At 50.0% G+C, this 27,432-nt stretch overlaps 1 protein-coding gene across 4 annotated transcripts in view; it reads left to right on the forward strand.

Moving 5' to 3' along the window:
- Positions 1–27,432, forward strand: part of UXS1 (UDP-glucuronate decarboxylase 1) — a 75,635-nt gene that overhangs the window by 31,142 nt on the left and 17,061 nt on the right. For all 4 annotated transcript variants that reach the window (XM_065891758.1, XM_065891757.1, XM_065891759.1 and 1 more), the window contains exons 6-8: positions 10,650–10,830; positions 22,081–22,185; positions 24,897–24,956. In XM_065891758.1, coding sequence (XP_065747830.1) covers positions 10,650–10,830; positions 22,081–22,185; positions 24,897–24,956 — 346 coding nt within the window. The remainder of the gene's footprint in view (positions 1–10,649; positions 10,831–22,080; positions 22,186–24,896; positions 24,957–27,432) is intronic.

Raw genomic sequence — 27,432 nt, forward strand, 5'->3', positions numbered from 1 at the left:
CCATTTTAAAATTGGGTTCTTTTTCTTTTCATTATTGAGTTCTTTATCCTAGATCTAAGTTTCTTATCAGATACTTGATTTGCAAGTATTTTTTCCCCGTTCTGTGGGTTGTCTTTTTGCTTTCTTGATGGTATTCTTTGAAGATTTAAATACCAGTGAAGCTTATTTTTTCTTTTGTTCCTTGTGCTTTGGTGTCACATTTAAGAAGTCATAGCCTAGGGTCTTCCCTGGTGGTGCAGTGGTTAAGAATCCACCTGCCGATGCAGGGGACGTGGGTTTGAGCCCTGGTCTGGGAAGAACCCACATGCCACGGAGCAACTAAGCCTGTGCGCCACAGCTACTGAAGCCCGTGCCCCTAGAGCCTGTGCTCCGCAACAAGAGAAGCCACCGCAATGAGAAGCCCGTGCACCACAACTACTGAGCCTGTGCCCTAGAGTCTATGAGCCATAACTACTGAGCCCACGTGCCACAGCTCCTGAAGCCCACACACCTAGAGCCCGTGCTCTGCAAAAAGAGAAGCCACTGCAATGAGAAGCCCGTGCACTGCAACAAAGAGTAGCCCCCACTCGCCACAACTAGAGAAAGCCCGCGGGCAGCAATGAAGACCCAAAGCAGCCAAAAATAAATAAATAAATTAAAAAAAAAAAGAAGTCATAGCCTAATCCAAGGTCACAAAGATTTGCCATGTTTTTTTCCTAAGAGTTTTACAGCTTTAGTGTCTTACATTTAGGTCTCTGATCCATTTTGTGTTCATTTTTATGCATGGATTTAGATACGGGTCTCCTGTCCTGTGGCCTGTGGCTGCCAGTGGTCCAGCACTGTTGGCTGACAGGACCAGTCATGGCCTGTTGAATTGTCTTACCACCCTTGTCAGAAGTGAGCTGACCGTAATTGTGAATGCTTATTTCTGGACTCAGTTCTGTCTGTCGATCTATATGCCTATCCTTGTGCCAGTACCACACTGCCTTAATTACTGTAGCTTTGCAGTAAGTTTTGAAACTGGGAATTGTGGGTCCTCCACCTTTGTTCTTCAAGATCATTTTGACTGTTCTGGACCCATTACAGTTCTTTGTGAATGTTAAGTCCAGCCCGTCAGTTTCTCCAAAGAAGCCAGCTGAGGTTCTTACAGAGACGCATGGAATCTGTTGGTCAGTTTGGGCCGTATTGCTATCTTAACAGTATTGTCTTCCGGTTCTTGAACATGGAGTGTCTTTCCATTTATTTAGGTCTTCAGTAGTTTCTATTAACTTTTTTTTTGTAGTTTTCAGGATACAAATTTTGTACTTTATTTGTTAAATTTATTCTAAAGTGTCTTAGCCTTTTTGATGCTAGTATAAATTGAATTGTTTTGCCAGTTTCATTTTTCTATTGCATGTTCTCTTGGTAAATAGAAATACAATTGACTTTTGTCTTAATGTCCTGCAACCTTGCTCAACTCGTTGGTGAGTTCTAATAGTTTTAAGTGGATTCCGTTGGATTTTCATGCAGGTCATGTTATCTGTAATTATAGGTGGTTTAGCTTTTGCCTTTTCAATATGGATGCTTTGTATTTCACCTTCTTGCCTAATTGTCTTGGCTGGAACCTCTAATACAGTGTTGAACAAAAGTGGGAGGAGCAGACGTCCTTGTCTTGTTCCTGATCTCAGGGGAAAGGTTTCAGCCTTCCACCATCAAGGGCCGTGTTAGCTGTGGGTTTTCAGAGATGCCTTTCATCAGGTTGAGGAAGTTCCCTTCTCTTCCTAGTTTGTTCATTTTGCAACCACCCTTGCACACCTGTGATAAATCCCAGCTGATTACCGTGTATAATCCTTTTTTGTATATTGCTGGATTTGATTTGCTAATACTTTGTTGAGGATTTTTATGCTTATGTTTATAAGAGATATTGGTCTAGAATTTACCTCTCTTATGAGGTCTTCTTCTGGTTTTTGTATCAGAGTAATAATGGCCTCGTAGGATAAGTGGGGCAGTGTTTTTTCCTCTTCTACTCTTTAGGAAGACTTTGAAGATCTGGCATTACAGTTGACCCTTGAACAACATGGGTTTGAACGGTGCCAGTGCACTTATATGTGGATTTTTTTCAGTAAAGACACACAACAGGGACTTTCCTGGTGGTGCAGTGGTTAAGAGTCCACCTGCCAATGCAGGGGACATGGGTTTGAGCCCTGGTCTGGGAAGATCCCACATGCCGCGGAGCAGCTAAGCCCGTGCACCGCAACTACTGAGCCTGCGCTCTAGAGCCCACAAGACACAACTGCTGAGCCCGCGTGCCACAGCTGCTGAAGCCCACGCACCTGGAGCCTGTGCTCCGCAACGAGAAGCCACCACAATGAGAAGCCTGTGCACCGCAATGAAGAGTAGCCCCCGCTCGCCACAACTAGAGAAAGCCAACACGCAGCAACGAAGACCCAGTGCAACCAAGAAAAATAAATAAATACATAAATTTACTTAAAAAAAAAAAAGACACACTGCAGTCCGTACTACACGATCTGTGGTTGGTTGAATCTGCAGATGTGGAACCACAGATGTGGAGGACTGACTGTAAAGTTCTTGGATTTCCCACCGTGTGGTTGTTTGGCACCCCTGACCCCTGAGTTGTTTGAAGGTCTACGGTAAGTCTTCTTTAAATGTTTGGTGAAGTTCACCAGAGAAGCCATCTGCACTTAGGCTTAATTCAATCTCTTGTTACAAACCTATGCAGTTTTCTGTTTCTTCTTGAGTTACTTCTGGTAGTTTGTATCTTTCTAGGAATTTCACTGCTTTAGCTGCATGTGGTAAGTTTTGGGAATGCTGTTTCTTCATTGTCATTCATTTCAAAGTCTTTTCTAATTTCCTTTATAATTTATTCTTTGATCCGTTAGTTACTTGGGAGTGTGTCATTTAATTTCTACATACTTGTGAATTTCTCAGATACCTTTGTTATCGATATCTAATTTCACTCCCTTGTATCAGAGAACATACCTTGTGTGATCCGGATCCTTTTAAATTTGTTGCGGCCTGTTTTATGGCCTGGGCTATAGTGTCTCCTGGAGAACTTCATGTGTTCTTAAAGGGACTGTGTACCATGCCGCTGCTGAGTGGAGTGTTCCATAGGTCTCTGTTCGGTCCAGGTGGCTTGTCACGCTTTTCAAGTGTTTTATTCCCTTGTTAATCTGCTGCATAGCTCTGTCCAGTATCGAGGATGAGGTATTGATGTTTGCCGTTTTTGTTGTTGAATTCTGTTTCCCCCTCTGATTCTTTCAACTTCACTTCATGTATTTTGGGTCTCTGCTGTAGGTGCATAAATGTTTGTAACTGTTATATCCACTTGATGGATCGACCCTTTTATCCTTATAAAATGCCCCCTTTTTATCTGTGAACATTTTTTGTTTTAAAGTTTATTTTGTCTGATAGCATTGTAGCCACTCCGTCTTTCTTATTGTTGTTTCTATGCCGTGTTTTATATTTTCACATTCAGTGCGTTATATCTTCGAGTCGACAGTGTCCTCGTTAGACAGTGTGTGGTTGGATCTCATTTTTTCTAGTGTTCTGCCTTTTGAGTAATTGTTTAATCCATTCACATTAATGTTATTTTTGACATAGTTGATTTTTATTTTTGCCACTTCATTTTGTTTTGTTTGCTTCACATCTTTGTTCCTCTGTTCTCCATTACTGTTTTTTTTTGCATTAAGTGAATCTTCTCTTGTATAACATTCGAATTCCTTTAAAGATTTTTTTTTTTTTACTGTATTTCAAAAATTTGTTTTGTTCCTGGTTGCTCTAGTGCTCACCACATACGCCCTAACTCATGACTCTGCTCCAGGTTTATACTGTGGTCCAGTGAGGTGTAGAAATGCCCCCTGCATTAGTTCTGTGTATTACTTCTATCCATGTTACAAACCCAACACACTGTTACGATTATTACTTTATACAAGTTTATATCTTTTAAATAAACTGAGTGAATAAAGCAGAGAAAGGATATATTTATGGAATTTGTTACATTAACCTTTTTATAACGTTTTTATCAACCTTCATTTGTTCCTGTGGGTTTGAGTTAACTTTGGTGTCATTTCCTTACTGCAAACAACTTAGCTCTCACCTACCTTCTTTGCACTATTGTTGTCAAATATATTTCTGTATTTTATAAGGATAAATAATATATTATTTTGTTCAAGTGGCTTTTTCTTTTTTGTTGTGGTAAAATGTATCTAACATAAAATTTATTAATCATTGTTAAGTGTATAGTTCTTTGGCTTTAAGTGTGTCCACATTGTTGTGCTAAGTAGTTTGGTCTTTAAATTTAAAACAATTAAGAGGAAAAGGGAAAAAATGCAATTATGTTGCCTTTTATAGTTACTCAATTACTTTATTCTCCCCCCACCCCCCAGTATCGTCTGCCTTGGGCCTGAAGAATTTACTATTTCTTTTTTTTTTTTTTTTTTTTTTGCGTTACGCGGGCCTCTCACTGTTGTGGTCTCTCCCGTTGCGGAGCACAGGCTCCGGACGCGCAGGCTCAGCGGCCATGGCTCACGGGCCCAGCTGCTCCACGGCATGTGGGATCTTCCCGGACCGGGGCACGAACCTGTGTCCCCCGCATCGGCAGGCGGACTCTCAACCACTGCGCCACCAGAGAAGCCCGAATTTAGTATTTCTTGTATGGCAGGTCTGATACCAATGAATTCTCTCACTTCTTACCTCTCCCTGTTTTTTATCTCTATAAGTTACCTTTGGTGTCTGTAGATTCTCGGCTGTAGTTTCTCTCTACTGCTTTCTCCGTCATTTGTTATGAAACGTCAGCTGTGAGTCACACTGGGGTTCCCTGCGCTTCAGGGGCCATTCTCTTTTCCTGTTGTTCAGTTTCCTGCGGCTGCTGTAATAATTCCACCAACCCCGTAGCTCAGAACAGCAGGAGCTCCCAGCTCTGGACGCTGGAAGTGTAAATCCAAGTTGTCGGCAGGGCTGTGCTCTGTCTGGAGTCGTTCCCAGCCTTTCTCTGCACTCTGTTGTGGCCAGTAGTCCCTGAAGCCCTGCCTTGTGGGGCATCACCCCAGCCTTTGCCTCCATCACCAAGCGCTTCTCTCCCCATGTCTCACGCTGGACTCACGGTCCACCCTGATCCACTCTGACCTCACCTGAACTAATTACACCTGCAGTAGCCCTGTTTCCAAATAAGGTCACGTTCTGAGGTTCCCAGGAGGACATACCTTTTGCAGGACAGTATTCAACCCAGTGCACCTGCTTTCAGACTTCATCTTTGTCTCTGGTTTTCATCATTTTTAGTGTGACGTGTCGGCGTGCATCTACCCGTGTTTACATTTTCCTACGTGGAGTTAGTGGAGCTTCTTGAAGTGTAGGTTACTGTGTTTCCTCAGCTTGGGGAGTTTCAGCCATTGTTTCCTTGAGCATTTCTCTGTTCCTCTTTCTTCCTTTTTCCCGTTACACGTTGGGGTAGTTATTGGCGTCTCATGCTTGCTAGAGGCTCTATTCACTCTCCCTTATTTTCTCTTTTTTTTTTTTTTTTTTAAATTATTTATTTATTTTTGGCTGCGTTGGGTCTTTGTTGCTGTGCGCGGGCTTTCTCTAGCTGTGGCGAGCGGGGGCTACTCTTCGTTGCGGTGCGTGGGCTTCTCACTGTGGTGGCTTCTCTTTGTTGTGGCGCACAGGCTCAGTAGTTGTGGTGCACGGGCTTAGTTGCTCCACAGCATGTGGGATCTTCCCGGACCAGGGCTCAAACCTGTGTCCCCTGCACTGGCAGGCGGACTCTCAACCACTGTGCCACCAGGGAAGCCCTTTCTCTCTGTTCTTCACGGTGCATAAGCCCCTTTGGTCCAGCGTCAAGTTGGCCGATTTGTGCTTCTCCAGATCCAGAAGATTGTCGGATCTCTCTGGCCCACGTTTCTTTTTGGTTTCTGTGCTTGTCAGCATAGAATTTCCATCTGCTTCTGTCTTTTAAGTTTCCTCTTTTTTGTCTCTTTACTTCCTTAATCTGCTTTCCTCCAGCTCTTTGAGTATATCTGTGGTGGCTGCTTAGGAGACTGTCACGTCCGTCACCTGGGTCCCACAGGCAGTTTTGTTGCCTGGTTGCTTTCCTGTGCCTGAGTCACATGCAACTGTTGCTTTGCACATCTCGACATTTTTGGTAGAAAACTAGACATTCTGGGTAGTTCATTGCAGCAGCTCTGGATCCTGATGGCCCCCTTCCCCGAGGCCTGTTTTATTTTGGTTTGCCTATTTATTTGTTCGGTGGCCTGGCTGGTCTACTTTGGTGACGTCTGTTTCCCCTGGAGTGTGAAGGTGTGGTGGCCGCTCCTTAGAGGCTGCAGCCTCGGGAGTGGACACGGTCACCTGGATGGCGGTGGTTCCAGCAGGGCCCTTGTCACGGTCTCCTTCCCCGATTGCTCTGTTGAGCTGTCTGCCTTGTGTGGTAGGCTCTGATAACTGGCCGGTGGGGTGATCTGTCCTTCGTCAGGGCTTTGCATTATAAATTGCTCCTCCCTTTTACCTAATTAAATTCTGGCCCCTTTGCAGAGGGAGACTTGAGCCCAGCCTTGGAGGTTTGTTCTGACCCGGGAAGGCTCTTGGGTCTCTCCCCGGTTCTGTCTTCTAAACCAGCTGTTATCATAGAGCTGCCAGCCTCCTCCTGACTGCTTGCCACCCTGATCTCCCTTATGCTTGAACTTCCCCACTGTCTCTTCCAAGTAAAGTCAGTTCCTTTAGGGAGCTCAGTAGCGCCTGACCAGTTACAGACTTCCGTGCCTGGGGCAGAGCTTCTGCTCCGAGTGGGGGGTGGGAGCTGGTTGGGGGAAGGGAGCGCTCGACCAGCAGGCTCGGGGGTCAGGAGTCCAGGCCGAAGGGGACGAGAAATGTGGAATGTGGGGGCCCTGCCCTTCCTAGGGAGATGCTACATCTTTCACTGGGAGCCCCTATTTTTGGCCCACACCTGACACTCTCACCGGCTCTGCACTGGGTGGAGGGTGGAAGGACAGAGTGAGCCGGGGCTCACGTGTCCAGACTCTCACGGTTCTTATTAAATTTTGGCAGATTTTCATGGATAAATGTTTCTGTATCTGCTGTATGCCCTTAGGACAAAATCCAGATGCTTAAATATTGGCTTTTGAATTAATTTTCTCCTGTTGTGGTTGTCCTGTTTCACCAGGTCTGTGGAGCTCCTGGTATATCTGTGACCTTGGCATGTCAGTGGTTAGGACCCGCGGGCGTCTGTCCTTGGCCGTCATCTCCAGTGTGGGATCGTGCATCCCAAACACCAGTATAACACTTGTTAAACTGTTTCCCCCCAAAAATCTCCCTTTTCTTCTAGAAGTTACAGGAAGTCTCTTGCCTTTTGGGGTGGCTACCAAATCTCACCCTGAGTAGACTCTAAAGCCAGTTGTACACCCATCTTTTGGGTGATTTCCGTCACATCAAAAATGTGTAAGTATTTAGGCATGAATTGAGAAATACATCAGTGAAGAGAAAAGCTGATTTTCCTAATCTCCCTGCGGCCACACGCCAGAGTGATCAGAAAATCTGAAGCTCTGCGCAAATGTACAAACCCTGCACGGCCTTGCTAGAGTTCTTGTCATTTCCACGTGGGATGGTTTTCCTGCGGTGCTGGGCACTGTCGAATTCTTTTCACGCATAACCACAATCCATGAGCCTAGTGTTTTTGACTCATCTGCCGCCTCATAGGTTAAGTCACATCTCCGAGTCATTTGGTGCCCAAGGCTGGCATATGGTTGCTGAAACTTAAAGCCTTTTCAGTAATTGTTGACGCCTTCGCACAAAGAAGAGTTTTGTTCTGAAAGACATCCTTTTTTCTTTTCTTTTTTTTTTTTTTTTTGCTGATGGGGCGGCATGAGATTGCGTGCCGCCCTGAGCTGGACCCGCTAGCTGCCTGTTGGCCCCGACAAGAGCAAGCAGCACACGGGGCAGAGGTCACGGACTGCAGAGCCAAGCAAAGCTGTGCACGGCCTGATCTGTTCCGCGTACGAGGCCTGTGTGTCTTCCCACTGTCCGCTCCCTGTTACTCAAAGGCCTGTGTTTAGCGGTTATTTTCCTGAGGAGGCTGCCTGAGTGCTAAGCTTCTGCCCGTTTTGTTTCTTTTTGAAATGCTTTCCTAAAGGGGTGAAATTGGTTAGGAGAAACATTTTATTTTATTTTTTTAATTTTTAAAAATTTATTTGCTTATCTTTTCATTTTTGGCTGCGTTGGGTCTTCATTGCCGTGCGCAGGCTTTGTCTGGTTGCGACGAGCGGGGGCTACTCTTCATTGCGGTGCGCGGGCTTCTCATTGCGGTGGCTTCTCTTGTTGCGGAGCTTGGGCTCTAGGCGCACAGGCTTCAGTAGTTGTAGCACGTGGGCTCAGTAGTTGTGGCTCACGGGCTCTAGAGCGCAGGCTCAGTAGTTGTGGTGCACGGGCTTAGTTGCTCTGCAGCATGTGGGATCTTCCCGGGACCAGGGCTCGAACCCGTGTCCCCTGCATAGGCAGGCAGATTCTTAACCACTGTGCCACCAGGGAAGCCCGAGAAACATTTTATAACTACCCAGCTAGGTTACATAAATCTTAAGTATTTTAGATAGAAAGGAATTATTCAAGAAAAAAAAATTTTTTTAATCTATTTTAAGAAAGGCTAAGGTGCTTCCAGCATTTGGTCACCAGAGACTAGTGCAGTGTTGGCAGCCGTCGTGTATGATTTAATGCCCTGCGTCTCTGCTGGCTCCAGGCCTCACCAGTTATTTTAGGTGCAGAGATAAAGTTAGCAAGCTACAGAACATCTTATTTTAGGAAACGTTTGCATATAGATAATAGAGTTACATTAAGAGGGGTTAAATTTCTTCTGAAAAGATGTATTTTTTTTGCAGAAATATTCATATAACGTCCACAATTTGAGACATACAAAATAAAATTTGTAAGGAAAAAAAGATGTAATTTTTCTGATTTAAAAACTGTGGGAAAACGCAATAAAACAAAGGTAAGATAAAATGAAATCTTGCCCCGTGAGGTAATCACCAGTGGTGAGCCAGATTGGAAATCCAGTTATTTTTCCAGAAAATTATTTTTTCAAATCATCATTCAGGCGTACAGGTAAAGTGTAAGAGCGCTAAGATAAAACACACACCAGACAAGTCGACAGGTGGTGGAGAGAATATGAAATTAGGACGACTGGGCTGATTGCGTCATTCCGGTGATCTGGGGATCTTGGCCCAAAACTCCACCCCGCCAGATGTCAGTTCGCATCCCTAAAGCAAAGGGGTTTAGAAAATGAGGCTTCCGATAAAGAATGGACGCAGCTGATAGGAAACTGTTGGGTATCAGGGCTTCTCAGCCATGCATGTTCTAAGTGTTTGTGTTTTCATCTGAGCACACACATCTCTCGGTGGTGGTGGACGGATGGCTCTTCTTGGGCTGGTCTTACCCACCCCCTCCCCCAATCTGCCTTTCTCCCCGAGGCTGCTCTGCTCCTGCCTGCAATAAACATGGGAATTACATGTCAGATTTTATGTGAACAGAGGACTTCATGGCAGATTAAATGTTTTAAAACCATAGACCTAGATGTTAAGGTGCTTTTTCTTTAGGTTAAAAGGAGTGGGTGTTTTCTCTACTGTTAATTCTTTCTGTTTGGAACAGGAGGGTGACGTGAATGTGAATTTTGAAGGAGCAGAAGGCAGAGGGGAGGGGAGAGCAGGAAAGGCAGAGAATATGGTTTCCCATCCCCCGTCTGTCTTCTGGGTTTCTTCTTTTCGCTCCTATCCTCCAAAATCAAAATACGCTTTATCTAGCCCCCCCCACTGACACTATTTAATTTGAATAAAGTCTTTTTATTAGTTTAAATTTTTTCCAGTCATAACTGCCTTTACACATTTGGTGGGTTTAAGTTTTAGAAGCACATGAGTGGTGATCTTCCCCTCGTGGGCCCCCCTCGAGCTGCCTTACTTCTGTTTGGCTCGGTTGCCGACACTAGGTAACCAAAGAGTGGAACTTACTCATTTAGGGCCTTGGTCTGCACACAGTGTCTGTGGCTTAATTTGTTCTTATAAACAATTTGGAAGATACTAGTTCTTCAGGAGGTTTTTTTTTCTGTTTTACTCATCATTTCCCCATTTTATTTTAGTTTTTAAAAAATTTCTTTTTAGTTTTATTTTTTAACATCTTTATTGGAGTATAATTGCTTTACAGTGGTGTGTTAGTTTCTGCTTTATAACAAAGTGAATCAGCTATACATATACATATATCCCTATATCTCCTCCCTCTCGCGTCTCCCTCCCTCCCCTCCATGAGATTTTTGAGTCCAGCTTCAGTATCACGTCCTTTGTTTTTGGTAGTTCACTGCATAGATGAATGTTGCTGATCATTTTTTTAGAAAGTGATTCTAAAAGTACTAGAACCACGTAAGTGATGCTCAGTGTCGCATGCACTGAAACAGGGGCCTTTTAATAGCGTCAGACTTTGAAACTCGTGACTGCTGTTCTGTGCTGTCTAGTGGCGGCAGTTTAGATTTGCAGGCTGCTTAGAAGTTCCGGAAGTTTCGACTCCCTGCTCTGGAGTGAGAAGAGATGCGCTTTGAAACCTTCCCGGTCCCCCTTCCCGCCCCCTCCTCTGTTCAGTGGAGGCCGCACCGGGACCCCTCGCTCGCACGGGCGCTCACCGCACCCTCCCCTGCTGTCCGCACACAGGTCACCGGAGGCGCGGGCTTCGTGGGTTCCCACCTCACAGACAAGCTCATGATGGATGGGCACGAGGTGACCGTGGTGGACAACTTCTTCACGGGCAGGAAGAGGAACGTGGAGCACTGGATTGGCCACGAGAACTTCGAGCTCATCAACCACGACGTGGTGGAGCCTCTGTACATCGAAGGTGAGCACAAGGGCCGCCCCATGCCGGTTGGTGCCAGGTGGGCAGGTGGGCAGGCTCGACGGGGCGGCGGCCCCGGGATGCCGGCTGCCTCGGCCATGCGGAGGCCCTGTCTTGTTTTGGAAACGGTCTCACCGCGTCCCAGGCGCCACCCTGGCCCCTGTGATGGAGAACAGCCAGGACGGGGGAGTCTGGATTCGCTGTCACGTGGCAGCCCCGCATTCGAGCCTCGTGGGCTGTTGAGGGGGCTTGATCAGGGCCCCTCGGTCCGGTGGCCTCACAGTCTGATGCTTGCCGGCTGTGGGGAGTCACTTCTAGCCTCCAGGGAGCTGGCTGATGGAGGATGCTGGGCTCATAACGAATCGCTCCGTGTCAGAGTTCAGAGCCCTCCGGTAACTCTGCCACCCTAAAGGAATTAGGTTTGGGGGGCGGTGGTGGGTTGCATGGTCGTCCCCAAAAGACGTGCACCTCACGTGCACCCTCACTTGCTCTGGCTGCAGCCCTGAGGGTGGGAGGCTGCACCCACCTGCACTTGGTGCGTGCCACCTGGAGCCAGGCGGCTGCCCAGCTGCGGGCCTGCTGAGGCCGCACACACACTGCGGGGGTGGCTGGCGCTGCTTTTCCCACGGCCCCGCATCGTGGGCCTCCTCCCCATGCACGGAAGGAACCTTGCAGAGCTCGCGTACTGACTGGGCAGTGCTCTGGTGCCGATAGGCCACAGTTTATGTAAATCTCCCCGTGTTTACAGGTCTCCAGTGCTCCATTATGAGTATCTTCGAGTTTTACATCCTTGGTAGAGAGCCCAGACGTGAATGTGCTAAACACTAAGAAGTCTCCTTCGTTGTTTGGTGGTGTCTGTTTCACTAATACGTTAGTAGCCTTGAGCGCTACCTTAAAAAAACTACTAACAAAAATAGTTTGTTAATTTGGTAGAAAACCCATGGTTTGGTGTACCTATTTTTGGTTACTGAAAAGGTTAGACTTTCTAACAAGCTAATTCCCAGAGGAGATCCAAGTAGTTCTTCATGAGGATGTTAACTCCTTTGTGCCTGTTTAGTAAACCGCCGGCCCCTCCTGGCTTTTGCCTTGTAGGTAGACAGCCAGACTGAGCCGCAGAGCGACTCAGCTGTGTGCTTGGAGCTCTGACACCACAGCTGTTCTAGGCCGCTTCTGCCGCTTCTGGCGCTGGACTCCACGTAGAGGGCGCGCGCGCGCGCACACACGCACGCACGCACGCACACACTCACTCTCCCTGCCCCTCACTCCCCCGCCCCCTGTAGTGCGCGGGCTTCTTCCAAGCGCCAGATTGCTCCCGCCCGTCCCGGCCTCCTCGCTCTGTCCCGCAACGCCCGCCGGACTCTGAGCCCCTCGCGTGGAAGGGCCATGGTTCGGGGACAGTTGTGCTTTTCAAAGGTGGTGATCCGTCCTACCCACTGAGGTCCCAGTCACAGCTGAACTTAGCTCGATGGCATGAATGACTCACTCCCCGCCCCCCTGCTTTGCGTGGTGAGAGTGTGTAACAAAGTACAAACACTCGGTGTTACTCTCTGTGGGTGCCTTTCTCCTAATAGAAGCAGCCTTAGTGGGTCTGATGTGTACACACAGCAGGAATGTCTTTCTGCTTTGGCAAGTGCTCTGCTTCCCGGGCTGACAGGTGTGGGTTTTAACGCGGCAGCAGAGGTGCCACCTGGCCTGGCAGCACCCCAGCAGGGCTTCACTAGGCACACGCTTCCTCCTCTGGTTGTTTTCAAAGTGCAGCCATCATGCTTTATTCTCTGTCCGTATTTCCAGTGGGAAAGTGACTGTTGTATGGGCTCAGGATGTGGTGGTCGATGTGGAAGATTAGCTGTGAGTGCGGTAACTCGCGTCCGGGCTGAGATGGCACTGTGACCCCAGGGGCCCCCTCGTGTAATTAATTATGAAACGATCAGATAGGAAGCATTGTTGTCACGGGGCTTACGATGGAGGCCTCTGTGTTGTCTGGGTTAGATGTTTGGGGGAGAACATCATTGCTTTGGAAGGAATCATAAGTAATTATTGAGATAAGTTAATCGGATTTCATGTAGCTTTAAAAAAACTCTGGATTTTACCCACCACAGCGTTTAAGTTTCAGATGTTGAACCCATCCTGCGAACTGGCTCTGGAAGGGGTAAATTTACCTATTCTTCCCACCCACCCATTCAGGACACTGGGAGGTTTCTGAGAAGCTGGGGTCGGGTAGAGGGTGTGTGTTGTCTGTGGGGTGGACGCCAGGCCATCGGGACGGTGGTGATCGCTGAGCTGCGGCCCAGGACGGCTCTGTGGACACGGGTGGGCGTCTGTCTGGGGAGGGGGCCCCGGGGAAGCACAGGACAGTGGGCAGTGACTGGGCTCTCAGAGCAGAAGGGAGCACGGAGCACCGCGTAGTGGGGAGGAGCCGTCTTCGTTTTCGCGGGTGGCTGGATGGACTTCAGGTCTCTGTTTTGACCTGTCGGGACCCCGGAACAGTCCTTCCCGTCCTCACAACGGGGAAGATGAGCAAGCTGATGACCCGCGGCCTTCTCGGCTCCAGCAGGGGGCGGAGGTCGCGGGGCAAACGGCCACCTGGGAGCTGGAGATGGTGGTGGACACAGAACCCTGACTGGGGTGGAAGCAGCTGCGGGCGGGTGGGAGCTGCCCGCGGGTAGGGACAGCGTGGATGGGCCTTGAGTCCGGGCCCTGGTTCTGAGGGTTGGGGGCCCTGTAGTGAGCTTCACCTCCAGGAGCCCCACGAGGTTCTCAGTGACGATCAGCTTTCCAGCAGGGGGAGGGGAAACGAGCCTTCCTGAAATCTGCCCAGAGCACCCTGTTTTCCCCCAAAGGCCTCTCAGGGGGACTTCCCCCAGGGCCTGACCGACAAAGAGGAGACGTGGGCCTGGGACCGGGGGGCTCCCCGGCCTTCAGTGGAGACCCCGAGGGTGACAAGAAGCAGAGGAAGCATAGGCCCAGGCCCAGGTAAGGAGGGGTCTCTAGGGAAACTCGGGGATAGCTGGGGACACCAAGCAGGGGTACGGGGTGGAGGTACAGCCTCTGACCCCGAGGGCTTCAGGGCAGCAAGCGCAGCCTGCGTCCAGCCAGTGAGCTCGAACCTCGTGCCGGAGGCCCGTTATCTCCCACCCCTGGTGCAGCATGTGTGCCTTTCAGTGAAGAACTGCAGGCGTGTTCCAGGGCACGAACACAGTCTGCAGAGGCGGAGCAAACATCAGACCCGGTCGGACGTGGCAGAGACGTGGAGTTACCACGAGGGCCGTTTCAGTAACTATGGTCAACGTGCAAAGGATGCTGGTGGGAAAAGCAGACTCTGCACGGATAGGTGGGTAATGGAAGCTGAGAGGTGGAAACCTTCAGAATCAACGGGAAATGCCCAAAATAGAAAGCATTGTGCGAGAAATGAAGAGGGCCTTCGATGGGCTTGTCTCAGCCGAGGAGAAGGATAGGGAGCTTGAAGGTGTGTCAGTGAAAACTTCCCAAAGTTGAGAACAAAGAGAAAAAAGCATAAAAATCCAGAGCCGGGGGCTTCCCTGGTGGCGCAGTGGTTGAGAGTCCGTCTGCCGATGCAGGGGACACGGGTTCATGCCCCGGTCCAGGAGGATCCCACATGCCGCGGAGCGGCTGGGCCCGTGAGCCATGGCTGCTGAGCCTGCGCGTCCGGAGCCTGTGCTCCGTGACGGGAGAAGCCACGACAGTGAGAGGCCCGTGTACCGAAAAAAAAAAAAAATCTAGAGCAGAATATCCAAGAAGTGGGGGCAGATTACAGAAGGTGTAACGCACACACAGGGAGATTCCCAAAGGAGAAGAAAGGCGGGAACGGGAGAAACGTGTGACGTAAGGATGGCTGAGAATCTTCCAAAATTAGTGACACGGGCTACACCAGAGGCCGAGGGAACTTGGAGAACACCAGGCAGGATATGCCCCCAAAATCTGTGCATTCAACTTGTAGAGAATTACTGATGAACAGAAAACCTTGAAAGAAGCTGAGATGGGTGCGGATCACACCTCACCCACAGAAGAACAAGGATGGCGATCACACAGACTTACCTTCAGGAGCCGTGCAGAGAAGAGTGGACGGAGATGTTTAAGTAATTGAAGGAAAAAACCCGCCAACCTAGAATTCACCATCCTGTGAACTTATCCTTCGAGTGTGAAGGAGAAATAGACTTTGAGGAATCTGTCCCCTGTAGACCTGCTTTGCAGGAAGTGTTCCAAGAAGTCCTTCAGAGAAGGTAAGTGATGCAGATCTGAAACTCGGATCTGCATAGAGAAAGAAGGAATTTTAGAGGAGGAATAAGTGATGGAAAAATTAAAATTTCCATTTTTCTTTATCTAACAGGTAACAGTTCAGAATAATAGCAGCTCTTGGGTGATTACTGCTCACGATAAATGAAAGAATGACAGCAGTGTCACCAGAGACGGGAGGAGTTGGGAATACTGTTATGTGAGGCACCTCATTGCCTGTAGGTCAGTCGTATATGGTAAATTATAGGACAACCACTAAAGAGATTTTTTAAAAGGTATAATTGATATGCCAAGAGATGAGAGAGAACGGGATCATCTGCAATGCTCAGATAAAATGAGAGAGGGCAGAAGAGTGGAAGATAAGAACAAGGAAATGAGTAGAAAATAGCTAGAAATATAGTAGATATTAATCCAAGTCTATTGATAATCACTTTAAATATGAATGCTCTAAATACACCAGTTGAAAAACAGATCGTCATAGAGGTTAAAAAACAACAGGACCCAACTCAGTTTTCTGCAGGAAACCTACACTGTATATAAAGATACAGATAGATGAAGGGGATGGAGAGAGGTGAAGCGTGCTGACACGAATCAGAAGAAAGCTGGGGTCGCCGTCTTCACTTCAGACCAACTAGACCGCGGAGCGAGGCAAGCCATCACGGTAAAGCCAGTGCATCCTGATGTAGGGTCAGTTCTCCAGGAGGACGTCACGGTCCTGCCTGTATGTGCGCTTCACAGAGCTCAGAACTGATGGAATGAACGGAGGAGGGGACGAACCACCGTCATAGCTGGGGACTTGGACACGCCCACCAGAATGGACGGGTCCCGCAGGCAGATCAGTGAGGACACGCTCGCAACACCGTTGATCAACGGCATGTGATGGACGTGTACTGACTAGTTCAGCCAACGGCAGAACACATTCTTCTCAAGCTACATGGAGCATCTACCAAGACTGACCCCATTCTGGCCCAGAAAGTACACCTTGACAACCTTTTAAGTTTGTTACTAGAGTAGAAAACAACTGAATAGAAATTATATAAGTGTACTTTCAGATCACAGTGGAATTAAACTAGAAATCAATAACAGAAAGATAGATGGAAAACCACAAAGTATTTGGAGATTAAACAACGTACTTCTAAATAACACAAGTCAAAGAAGAAATCTCAAATTTAAAAATATTGTGAACTAAATGAAAGAACTGGGTTTCGTGTTTATGTATTTGAAAAAGAATAACATGGAAGAGAATCTTAATTTTTTTCTCTTCTCAAAAGACGATTGTTTCCTGATGATAAAAGTAATGCATGCTACAGAAAATTTGGAAAAGGAAGAGAATTTTAGAGGAGGAATACCCAGAAATACTCTGTTCTTGTTAACATCCGATCTTTTCTTTAAATGTGATCTTTTTTAGATTAAACATGCTTAATAGGCAGTATAATTATATGGTTCAATTTTTTTTTTTAATTAAAAAGATATTCCGTAAAAGGTCTTTCTCTTGCCTCTGTCTCCAGTCTTCCCAGGTCCCAACTCACCTTCAGGAAACTGCTCTTAGCATTTCTGTTCATCTGCAGTTTCTTTTTTTTTTTTTTTTTTTTTGTGGTACGCGGGCCTCTCACTGTTGCGGCCTCTCACATTGCGGAGCGCAGGCTCCGGACGTGCAGGCTCAGCGGCCATGGCTCACGGGCCCAGTTGCTCCGCGGCATGTCGGATCTTCCCGGACCGGAGCACGAACCCGCGTCCCCTGCATCGGCAGGCGGACTCTCAACCACTGTGCCACCAGGGAAGCCCCATCTGCAGTCTCTTTATGTGACCCAGTTAACACATCTAGGTATTCATAATTCTTCCCTGTGGGTAGAGAAAGTAGCATTTTCTATATTGCTCTGAACCTTGTTGATTTTCTGCTTTTTGTATCCCGGTGATCCTTCTGTATCAGAATTCACAGCGGGGCCAGCGTGCTGCGGCCACCCCACCCCGGGCCCATCCTCTCCCCAACATAAAAATTACATGCCGAGACCTGCCAGGATGCTGCTTTGAACCTATTTAAGGAAATTATGTGAAAACGGAGAACACGTGTTTGCTTTACTGTTTAGTCTCGTTAATTTGAGCTCTTTCAGGCTCATTTCTCAAGGTTCCTCTTTCCCCAGCCGTGGCTCCTGCACTCAGCCTTGTAAATGGGACAGGGCCTCCGGAGGGTCACTTGGCGGCCGACGGCCAGCACGAACGGCCGTGCTGTTCTTCGTCCCCCAGCTGGGATGCTTGAGCGTCACGCTCATTTTTGGTGCAGTTTGTGCGATGCAGCTGGCGGGCTTTGAGGGCTCTTTTCCTGGGCTGTGAGGGCTCACCCTGCTGCTCTGTTGTTAACGTTTCTTCGTATTTTCCGAGCACCTCTTGTGGCTGATCGTTTACGCTTGTTCAGAAGTTGCCGCTCTCTCCTTGTCGTAATTCCTTCCAGAAGACTCTGTCAGGGACTGGTGCTGTGTCCTCCTGGGACGGGCACTGGAGCTGCTGTCCTTACTGTTGCAGGTGGGACAGCCTCGTAGTAAAGAGGCGCTGCTTAAATCAATGTAAGGAATGGTCTTACAGGGAGTGTCTTGGTCCTTCCAGCTGCGGTGGGTGGGGACAGCCGCTGGGCTAAGCTGTCAAATGATGGAAAACACGACACACCGGATGGAACGGCCTTCAGATGAAATAAGTCCCCAGTGTGCAGGCCACCTCGGCACTGGCCGACCCCACCGAGCACTGCTCTCACGTCAGCCTTGCCGTGCAGGCGATGTTTCCAGTTGCAGGTCTCCTGGGTCTGCCCGGGAATCTACATTTGCACGTGCTCTAGGCTGCCGTCCTGCAGAGAGCGGGGCCGTGTGCGGATAAAGCGTGAGGAAGGACGCTTGTGGAGCCCTCGCTGAGTCAGGAGGAGGGGTTGGGACCCCGAGGTCCGGGCTGCCCGCGGTGCCCGCGTGAGGTCCTGACCTGGATCGCGCTGGCGTGGGTGAGGATACACGCGAGGATGCTCGTGTTTGAACTGCGCTCTCTGAAGTTGCCCTTTTTCCTCTTTGATGCCGTTTCCTTTTTTCCCCCACTGTATGTGTTGTCGCCTCAAGTGTGAAACCAGTGCTGAATCGTTTGTGCCAGGAGGTCACAGCCCACACGCCTTGACTGACGCCGTCTGCAGCCCTGCCGGGGGTCTGTGGACCGGGAGGGGTGCTGGGCAGGCTCCACGCCGTGGCCCTCGCTCTGCAGGCCCATCTGGAGCCCAGCGCAGCCCCACTTGCTCGGGCAGCTGTGGGGAGTGACGAGGTGTCCTTGGCTGCTGGGACTCCCTGCAGCCCCTGGGCCTTTTAGCAGGTGGGCGGGAACTGATCCAGCCCCTTACCTACAGAGCTGTCAGCTGGAAAAGATAGCTGTCAACTGAGGCTGACGGGATTCTGTGAGAACTATCTTGTTAATTTACAATTTGCATAAAACTTCTGTTTGTTTGGGTTTTCTTAAACTATGTGTCAACTCCGAAAAACTTCTGGGGGGTCAGAAAGCAGTCACGGGATTTTCCTCTTAATTAGATCAACCCCTTCAATGAATTCCCATTTGGACAGACTGTAAACCATTTTAAAAGGTTCTGTGTTTTTTTAGTTTCTTGAAAAAGGATCATTCTTTGAACAGCATGGGTTCCATTTTTAAATCAACCCAGTAGTTTTAAAACGTGGTTTTACAAAATACATAAATAATACACATGTAGGTAAAGGTCCAGAGTCTCCCCACCTGGAGCGTCTGCGGCAGGATGCCAGGGGTCCGGGCACCTTTCATTCAGAAGCTTCCCTGGGGGGGCTCTGATTGCAGAGCGAGGACTGAGGAGAATCCTCTGTTGGCCGGCAGGGTCGGGGGTAGAAAGTGGGGGAACAAATGCACAGACCAGAACTACTCATTTCCAACGCCGCTTTGGTAAAGGCACTGATCCCCTTTTTGCGTTTGCTTTCACCACTCCTAAGCCTCTTTTTCTGTTTTTACCTTCGTCACCATGTTTAAGTGCACTAACCAGCAGTGTGAAGTATGTTGTTGTGAACTAGAGCCCCAGAACTTTTTCATCCTGCAAAACTGAAACCCTGTACCCACCAAACAGTAAGCCCGTCCCCCAGCCCCGGCGAATTGTCGGTACTTGCTGTCTGTGAATCTGACTGCTCTAGGGACCTCGTGTGCGTAATAGAGTCGTAGAGCATTTGTCTTGTGACCGGCTTATTTCACTTGGAGTAATGTCCTTAAAGTTCATCTGTCTTGTAGCATGTGTCAGAATTTTCTTCCACTTTAAGACGATAATGTTCCACTGTTTGGATTTACCTCATTTTGTTCATTGGTCCATCTGCCTGTGAACACTTGGGCGGCTTCCATGTCTTGGCTGTCGTGAAAGATGTCGTGAACATGGGTGTGCAGATATCTCTTTGAGACTCTGCTTTTTAATTCCTTTGGCTATATACCCAGAAGCGAAATGTCTTATCATATGTTAATTCTATTTTTAATATTTTGAGGAAATGTCATACTTTCTTCCACAGTGGTTGCAGCATTTACATTCCCACCGGCAGCGTACAAGGGTTCCAATTTCTCCACATCCTTGACAACAACGTTTGTTACTTTCTGTTCCTGTTTTGTTTTTTTGAAGTAGTCATCTGATGGGTGTGAGGTAATACCCATTGTGGTTTTGATTTGCATGTTTCTGATAAGTGACATTGAGCATTTTTTCATACGCTTGTTGGCCATTTGTATATCATCTTTGGAGAACTGTGTATTTAGTGCTTTGCTATTTTTTAATTTGGTTATTTTTTGTTCATTTGTAGGAGTTCTTTATATATTCTGGATATTAGCTTATCACATGTGTGATTTGCAAGTATTTGCTCCCATTCTGTAGGTTGCCTTTTTGCTCTGTTGATTGTGCTCTTTGATCTTGGCAGAAAAGTTAAGTTTGATGTAGTCTCATTTGTCTGTTTTTGCTTTTGGTGTCACATCCAAGAAATCTTTGCCAAATTCAGTGTCATGCAGCTTTCCCACTATGTTTTCTTCTAGGAGTTTTATTACTTTAGGTCTTATACTTAGGTACTTAATCCATTTTGAGTTGATTTTTGTGTGTGGTGTAAGATAAGGGTCCAGTCTTATTCTTTTGCATGTGGATATCTAGTTTTCCCAACATCATTTGCTAGAGACTGTCCTTTCTCCATTGAGTGGTTCAGCACCCTTGTCAGAGATTGTGTGATCATACACAGAAGGGTCTGTTTGTGGGCTGTCTATTCTGTTCCATTGGTCTTTGTCTTGATGCCAGTAACACACTGTTTTGTTACTGTAGCTTTGTAATATGTTTTGAAATCAGGAAATGGGAGTCCAACTTTTTTTTTCAAAATTGTTTTGATTATTTAGACTCTTGAGATTCCATATGAATTTTAGGATGAATTTTTTTCTGTTTCTGCAAAAAAAAGGCTGTTGAGATTTTGATGGAGATGATGTTGCAGAGTATTTTTAAAATAAGAAGACTTAAATAAAAATCCCATCAGGAGTTTGCTGGAAAGCTCTTAGCAAAGCAAGAAGCCACGTCAGTAAACACCCAGAAGATGGGACCTGCAGCCTTGCACGTGTAGTTCTTGCCTCCTGTGGTGTATGGTCCTGGTATAGGAAAAACCGTAGTTACCAGGTTATACCATGAGTCTGTCTTCACCTAGAACCCCTTCCCAAAGACGCCGTGTGCACAGAACCATCCGGGTCCTGGTGGCTCAGGTGTCCTCCGTCCCCCAGACGCCCTAGGGCTTGAAAGACCCTGATCTTTGGGGTGAGTTGAGTGGAGACCAAGCCCCCTGCCTGGAATACTAGCCTCTCCTGGTCTGAGGATGAGAAAGCATCGTCCGCTGCTCACCCTGGGGTGGATGTGTCGGGAAACAGCCCCGGGTCCCGGATGGCACTGCAGTGATGCCCACGCCACCCCGGGGGTGACAAGACTTTCAGGGGGACAAGGGTGTGTGATGTGGGGAGGTTGGGCAGTGTTTGGTCGGGGGCTGGTCTCTGAGGACGTCATACTGCAGAATTCATCATGGGAACTTTTCTTTTTCAAGTTTGCCTGTTCCACCCGTCATCTCTGAAACCTGGCTCCTGAGGTGCCCGGACCTCAAAGGACAGCAGTGGTCCTGGCTGGGAGGAGGATGTGGGGACAAGGGGTGGAGGGGCAGGGTCCCTGCAGGCGCTCATGTCGGGGCCGAGCCGTGTGGGAGGGAGGGTCCCACTGGCAGTGGTGTCTCGGACCCCGTCCCCTGGCTGGCCTCGGCGGGGGTGGTTTTCCTTGACTGTAGCGCAGTGGGTGGCATCACAGATGCTGTGTCTGCAGGGATGGCTCCCCCAGGGGACACAGCCCTGCCGGCCTCTGCTGTGGGGCCGGGGTCGCCTGACCCTGGGGAGTGAGGGTCGCAGTTGGTGACATTAGAGCGGTTACGTGTGCACCAGGGGAGTCATGCAGAATCCGAACATTTCACCATTCGTGGCCTTAAAAACCACCCTCCGACTGTCACCTCTGGGTCTGTTGCTTATAATAGCAGGATAAATAAAAACAGAGCAAAAGGCCCTCTTCTCCCAGACTTCTGTGCACTTTGCGTCAGCTTTGTTTTATAAATTTAAAGTGTTGTTTATGTTAATATTCATGCTTAACTCTGTCTGAAGAATCCGTCTGCCTTCTGATTTGAGAGCTTTATCTGGGACAGATCTTCTCAGAAAGCAATCAGCTTGGTAATCAGACTGTTTCTGATTAGAGGAGAACAGGCCACGTCAGGGGCCGGCACGTTTCTGTTCCAGATTAATGAGACTTTCTATTTTTGTTTAAAGTTCTTCCCATTGTACACATAAACTAGTTTGTAAGAAGAAGGAAACGTGACAACTAGAATTTCAGCGGAAGACACGAACACCTGTGTTACACGGTCTGATTCTTAGGAGTTCAGTCGTTCAGTGTTTTCCGTGGACGTAACAGGTGTGGTTTTGCCCCCACAGTGGACCAGATCTACCACCTGGCGTCTCCAGCCTCGCCGCCCAGCTACATGTACAACCCCATCAAGACGCTGAAGACCAACACCATCGGGACGCTCAACATGCTGGGTGAGTTGTGGCCCCCTTATCTTGCATCTGCTGTCGGGGTGTCTCGGTCCAGCATCGGTCACTGACTGTTGTGTTCCAGTTTGATCTTGGTCTTCGGCCGGCGCCCCCCACCCCCCATCTCCGTCTGTGCCCTCGGTGTGACTTGCTTTGCCATCGGAACTTGTCATGGGGGGCGGTAGTGACATCCCCTGGCCCCCGAGCGGCTGCCCTCCCCTCCTGCGCTTTCCGGGACTCGTGGCATGTGAGCCTCGGCGGCTCTGATCCAAGACGGGGCGGGTGGACTGAGCCCACGCAGTTTGGGTGCTGCCCCTGGGGGGATGGGGAGAGCGCCCCTCATGGGGTGGTGGAGACTGAACTCTTGGCTCTGGACTGACCGCAGGACTCGCCCTGGAAGTGGGAGGTGAGGGCGTGAGCACCGTCCCAGGTGGCCGCATGTGCAAGTCCACAGACAGCTGGCCTGAGGCCCAGAGTCTGGGCCGTGTACACATGGGCTTCAGTTCCCACAGGTTTAGAAAACCAGGGGTTTGGGTTAAGTGCAAAGTGGAAGAGAGGAACCACTTGTTTAAATGTCAAGTAAAAGGTGGATTTAATAAGGAACGTTTACGACAGGTTCTCCTGCGTTTTAGCTGGAGCGAAGCTGGGAGACAGGCGTGAAGGGCAGTGGGACGGGCGCTCCGTCTCTTACACTAAGTCCTCGGGGCAGCGGCTGTGCAGGAAGGGAAGGGTGCTTCCTCCCATCCAGAGGCGGCGGCGGCCTGCAGACGGACAGAGCCCGATTGTGCTCACAGGTGCGCCTGGTGGAGATGCCCCGTTCTTGGCACTGCTAACGCCTGCCCCCTCTCCAGCCGCCCAGCCCCTCCTCCACACAGAGCCAGCCGCAGTGCGGGAACAGCCTCGTGTGCACGGAGTTCTTTAGAAAGATGACTTGCCTCCCACCCGTCCCGTCCACTGGGGGTGCTCAGATGAGGATTACGCTTAGGGGCTTGGCGACCATGGGGGACGGACAGGTTCCCAGAGCAGGCGCCCTGAAGTGCCCTTAGAGCTCCAGGGCGGAGGCTCGGGCTGGGGCTGGAACCACGAGTGAAGGCGGCCTGGAGGACTGAAGGGGGTGTGGGGAAGGGTCTTCCAGGGGCGACGTGGACAAAGGCTGCAGGGGGACAATGGCCAGGCTGGAAGGAGACCCAGTGAGACTCGGTTTTCTGAGCTGGGTGCAGTGTCACTAGCTCTTCCGCACTTGGGGCGGGTGCTCTGAGCCTGCGGGGCCCTCCCTCTGCGGCGTCACCCCCTGCCGGCCCTGAGCGTGGCTGCATCTTGGTGAAACCTTGTCCAGTTTCAGTGCAAACACCAGCCTCGCCCCAGGAGAGGGCCTCGTGGTGAGGGGTGTTCTGTGACTGTATCCCTGTCAGTATCCTGGCTGTGATGATGTGCTGCTCTTACACATTGTTACCGTTGGGAAACCGGGTGAAGGGCATCTGTCTGGATTACTTGTAACAACTGCATTTGAATCTACGCTTTTCTCACATTGGAAGTTTAATTTAAAAAAAAAAAAAATCTCAGGATCCTTCGGCACTCCCACCGTCTCTGTGCAGCAGTGGGTCTGGCGGGGTCCATCTGGCCGGCGCCTGTGGGGTGGGAACACGGGAGATGGGCCTGCAGTGCCGTGAGCCTGTAGATTCCACTTCAGCTGCAGCCCTTTTGCCGTTGTCCTCGAGCTTGTCGTGGCGTCTGCACCTTCACCAGCGCTCTGCTCTGTTCTTGCTCTGCATCCTCAGGGCTCCGCCAGATGCTCCTGTACACTCACGCTGGGACCCTTCTGTCTCGCCCCCCGACACCCCCGGGATGCCCACAGCTGGCGTGCGCCCTGAGCCTCTCCCTCCGGTGCACCTGACGGCCCGAGTCGGCCCTCTGCCCTGAGCAGTGCCCGGCGAGCGGCACAGCTGGCCCTGTGGCGTCTGTGCACAGAGGCTCCGTGGGGGAGTCGTTTGGGAAGCAGGGGGTAGAGTGCAGGCAGTGGGTTTCTCTGGGGCAGGGCCTGCTGTGTTGGGACTGTGAGAGCATCTGGAGGACTTACCTGAGCACTGCAGGTGACGATGCTCTAGTCTGTTCTGCATGGAGGGGTGTGAACCCGGGAACGGATCAGAGCAGGACGAGGATGTGGCCAGTTGCTCTGGAAAAGATGCTCTGGAAGCTGGACCTCAAAGGAAGGAGGGAGGGTGCGGGGCGGAGGTGCCCGGACAGGAGATGGGCTCGGGGGCAGTTGGAGATGCCTGGGGCGTGTGGGGAGTGGGGGCAGGAGGCCGGCCATTGAGGGGGACAGTGAGGGGGGCGCTAAGGTTCGAGGGGCCTTGCCTTCTCCCTGCGGGGGTGGGGCGGAGTTACCTGACGAAATACTGGGTGGTACGTTCAGGCGAAGGAATCTTTATGAAGCTCCTCAAGTCATGACTTAGAATAAACCCACAGACTCTGCATTTGGCCCTGCTTATAGTTACAAGTGTCCAGCTAAATACTGTGCTTCTGGAGGTTCATTCGTGCTTTCCTTACTATTTTAATTTTGGTTCCAAAGTAGATGCAATAAGAGTGGGTAACTGAGGATGCACGGATGATCAGATACAGTTAACACTAAAAAAATGCTTAAATTGGCTACAGAAATGAGCGTGTGCACACGTGTTTTCCCTGTTCCCCGAAGGTGACGGTGTCCTGTCTCTCTGCAGGGCTGGCGAAGCGAGTCGGAGCCCGTCTGCTCCTGGCCTCCACCTCGGAGGTGTACGGAGGTGAGTGGGTGTCGCTCCGGCGCCCTGGACGGTTGCGTCCCATCTCGGGCGCAGCAGGGACCAGTGAGTGTGGACTCCATTTCCGGAAGGCCGGGCTGGCTCTCGCTCTCCAGCAGATGGGAGCAAGGGGCTCCCTCCTTCGGCTGGGGCGAGCCTTTCTCTCCTGCTGAAGGGCCATCCCGAGGACGGCGTCGTGTCACTTTGCCCGAGAGCACCCGCCACTTACAATCCACAAAAGTGTCTTTGCTCCACAGGTGCCCCAGAAGTCAGATCCTTGGGGACTTTGCCAGTTCAGCTGGAGCATTTGCCCGTGTGAGCAGGGTCCCCCAACCCCGCCGGGAGCTCAGGGGTCGGCTTTAGAGCCTGCTCGCCGGGGAGACGTGTGCCGGTTGCCTCACCTGTAGGAGGATGGGTTCTGGAAGAGTCTTAAGTAGGTGGAGCCAGAAAACCCAGGCACCTGCTTTGCCCTCCACAGGCCTTGAGGAAGTGAGCGTCCGGAGAGGGCTGAGGACCACGTGTCCACTCATGGGGCTTCCAGCTCAGCCCCGCCCGCTGGGCGCAGGGTTCTGGAGAAATGCTTAGTTGACGCGGCAGAAGCCAGATGCTACCGCGATGCGATTTTCTCCTGCGTTACTGTCGCGGAAAGGAAGTGAGAAGGCAACGTGGGAAGAGATGCCTTTTAAAAAATAATAATAATAATAAGGGAACCAGCTGGAAAAAAGCCATAGAGGCAGCAGTTCTACTGACGCAGTTCTGCTCTTTGCCACCCCTGTGGGAAGGCAGAGCACCCACCACCCCCTCCCACCTGCTCCCGCTCGGCTCTGGGAGCGGGGCACACAGGGGGACCTTTATTCCCCGTCCCCCTGCTCCCTGCTTCCAGCCTCTGCAGAGGCCCAGTGGGTCTCCAAGTGGCACTGGGCGGCCCATTGTGTCACACGTCCCAACAGCATTGGTGCCGACGCTGTCGGGGCTGCGTCCTTGTCACTGTCTCAGAGCGCTGGCGACACCCGTCCAGGCCCCTGACGTCTTCCCCCCACCCCCCACCCCCCGACTCAGCATTGCATCTCTGACGGCAGCTCACGGTCTTCAGGGCTTGTGAGTGACGTCGGGGTAACTCACGGAGGCCCCGCCAGCCCCGGTCTGCAGGCACCCACCTCCTGTGGGTTCCGTGCCTGGTCTGCTGGCCTCCCCGATGCTGAACAGGAGACACGGTCCAGACGAGGTGTCCCTCTGCACCCTCGCTTCTGCCGTAGCAAGATGGTTTTGTGTGTCGTGAACCTCGGGCTTGTCCGCCCGGACAGTACCAGTCGAGGGGTGGTGCCTGTGCTCAACCTTCTCTTTCTGGTCCTTTGCCACGTTCAGGGTCTCCCTCTGGGAGTCCAGCTTGCCCAGCCCTCGGCAGAAATCCCCGAAGAGGTCTCGCGTCACCAGCACATCCACGTGAAGTCCCGTCGCTGGTTTTCTTCTCTCGGGGCCTGTTTGTCTCTGAGCTGTTCTGCTTCTCAGGGAACTTTAAACACAGAGGCAGCTGCAGAGGTCTGGGTCCTGTCCTGTCCCGGCTCACGTCCCGTCATGCCCACGAGCTTCAGCTCTGACATAAGCAGAAAGGAATTGTAACGTGGGGCTGGTGAACCTTCTCCAGATTTCTTGGCAAAGATTTATGCATTTCATAGCATAGTTGTGTAAAATTCCTGCTGTACTGGATAAATCAGGTATTAATTGATTCCAAAAATGCACTTGTGTTAAAAAAAAAAAAAGAAGAATTTGTAACTAGGAACTTCCCTGGTGGTGCAGTGGTTAGGAATCTGCCTGCCAATGCAGGGGACGGGGGTTCCAGCCCTGGTCCGGGAAGATCCCACACGCTGCAGAGCATCTAAGCTCGTGAGCCACAGCTACTGAGCCTGCGCTCTAGAGCCCATGAGCCACAACTACTGAGCTCAAGTGCCACAACTACTGAAGCCCGTGTGCCTAGAGCCCGTGCTCTGCAACAAGAGAAGCCCCTGCAATGAGAAGCCCGTGCACCGCAAGGAAGGGTAGCCCCCGCTCGCTGCAACTAGAGAAAGCCCCCGCACAGCAACGAAGACCCAACGCAGCCAAAAATGAAAAAGTCAAGATAATATTTTTAAAAATAATAATTTGTGACTAGGTGTCTTTAAATAGTCCATTCCTCTGGTACATCTTAAAGTGTGATTGATTTACACACCAAAAAAACAGGCGTTGGGAAGTATACAATGCGTGCTGGGGAAAGAGCTCTTTGCATTGCATTCTTGTGCTTAGAGGACCAGGGCCAACCAGGTCCTCAGGTGTGTCACTGAGGCTGTCAGGTGGTTCTGGTGACAGCACAGGTGAAAGCCATTCTGTTCCAGAGAGAGGCTCTTAAAATGTTTTCAATAAATCCATGCTTTATAAAATTCTATATTTTATAAATGTGAAATTGGACCCTATGTCTTTTCACATAGATGTTTAATTTAGTCTG

Source organism: Phocoena phocoena, chromosome 14 (genome assembly GCF_963924675.1).
Source record: "Phocoena phocoena chromosome 14, mPhoPho1.1, whole genome shotgun sequence".
NCBI classification, from domain to species: domain Eukaryota; kingdom Metazoa; phylum Chordata; class Mammalia; order Artiodactyla; family Phocoenidae; genus Phocoena; species Phocoena phocoena.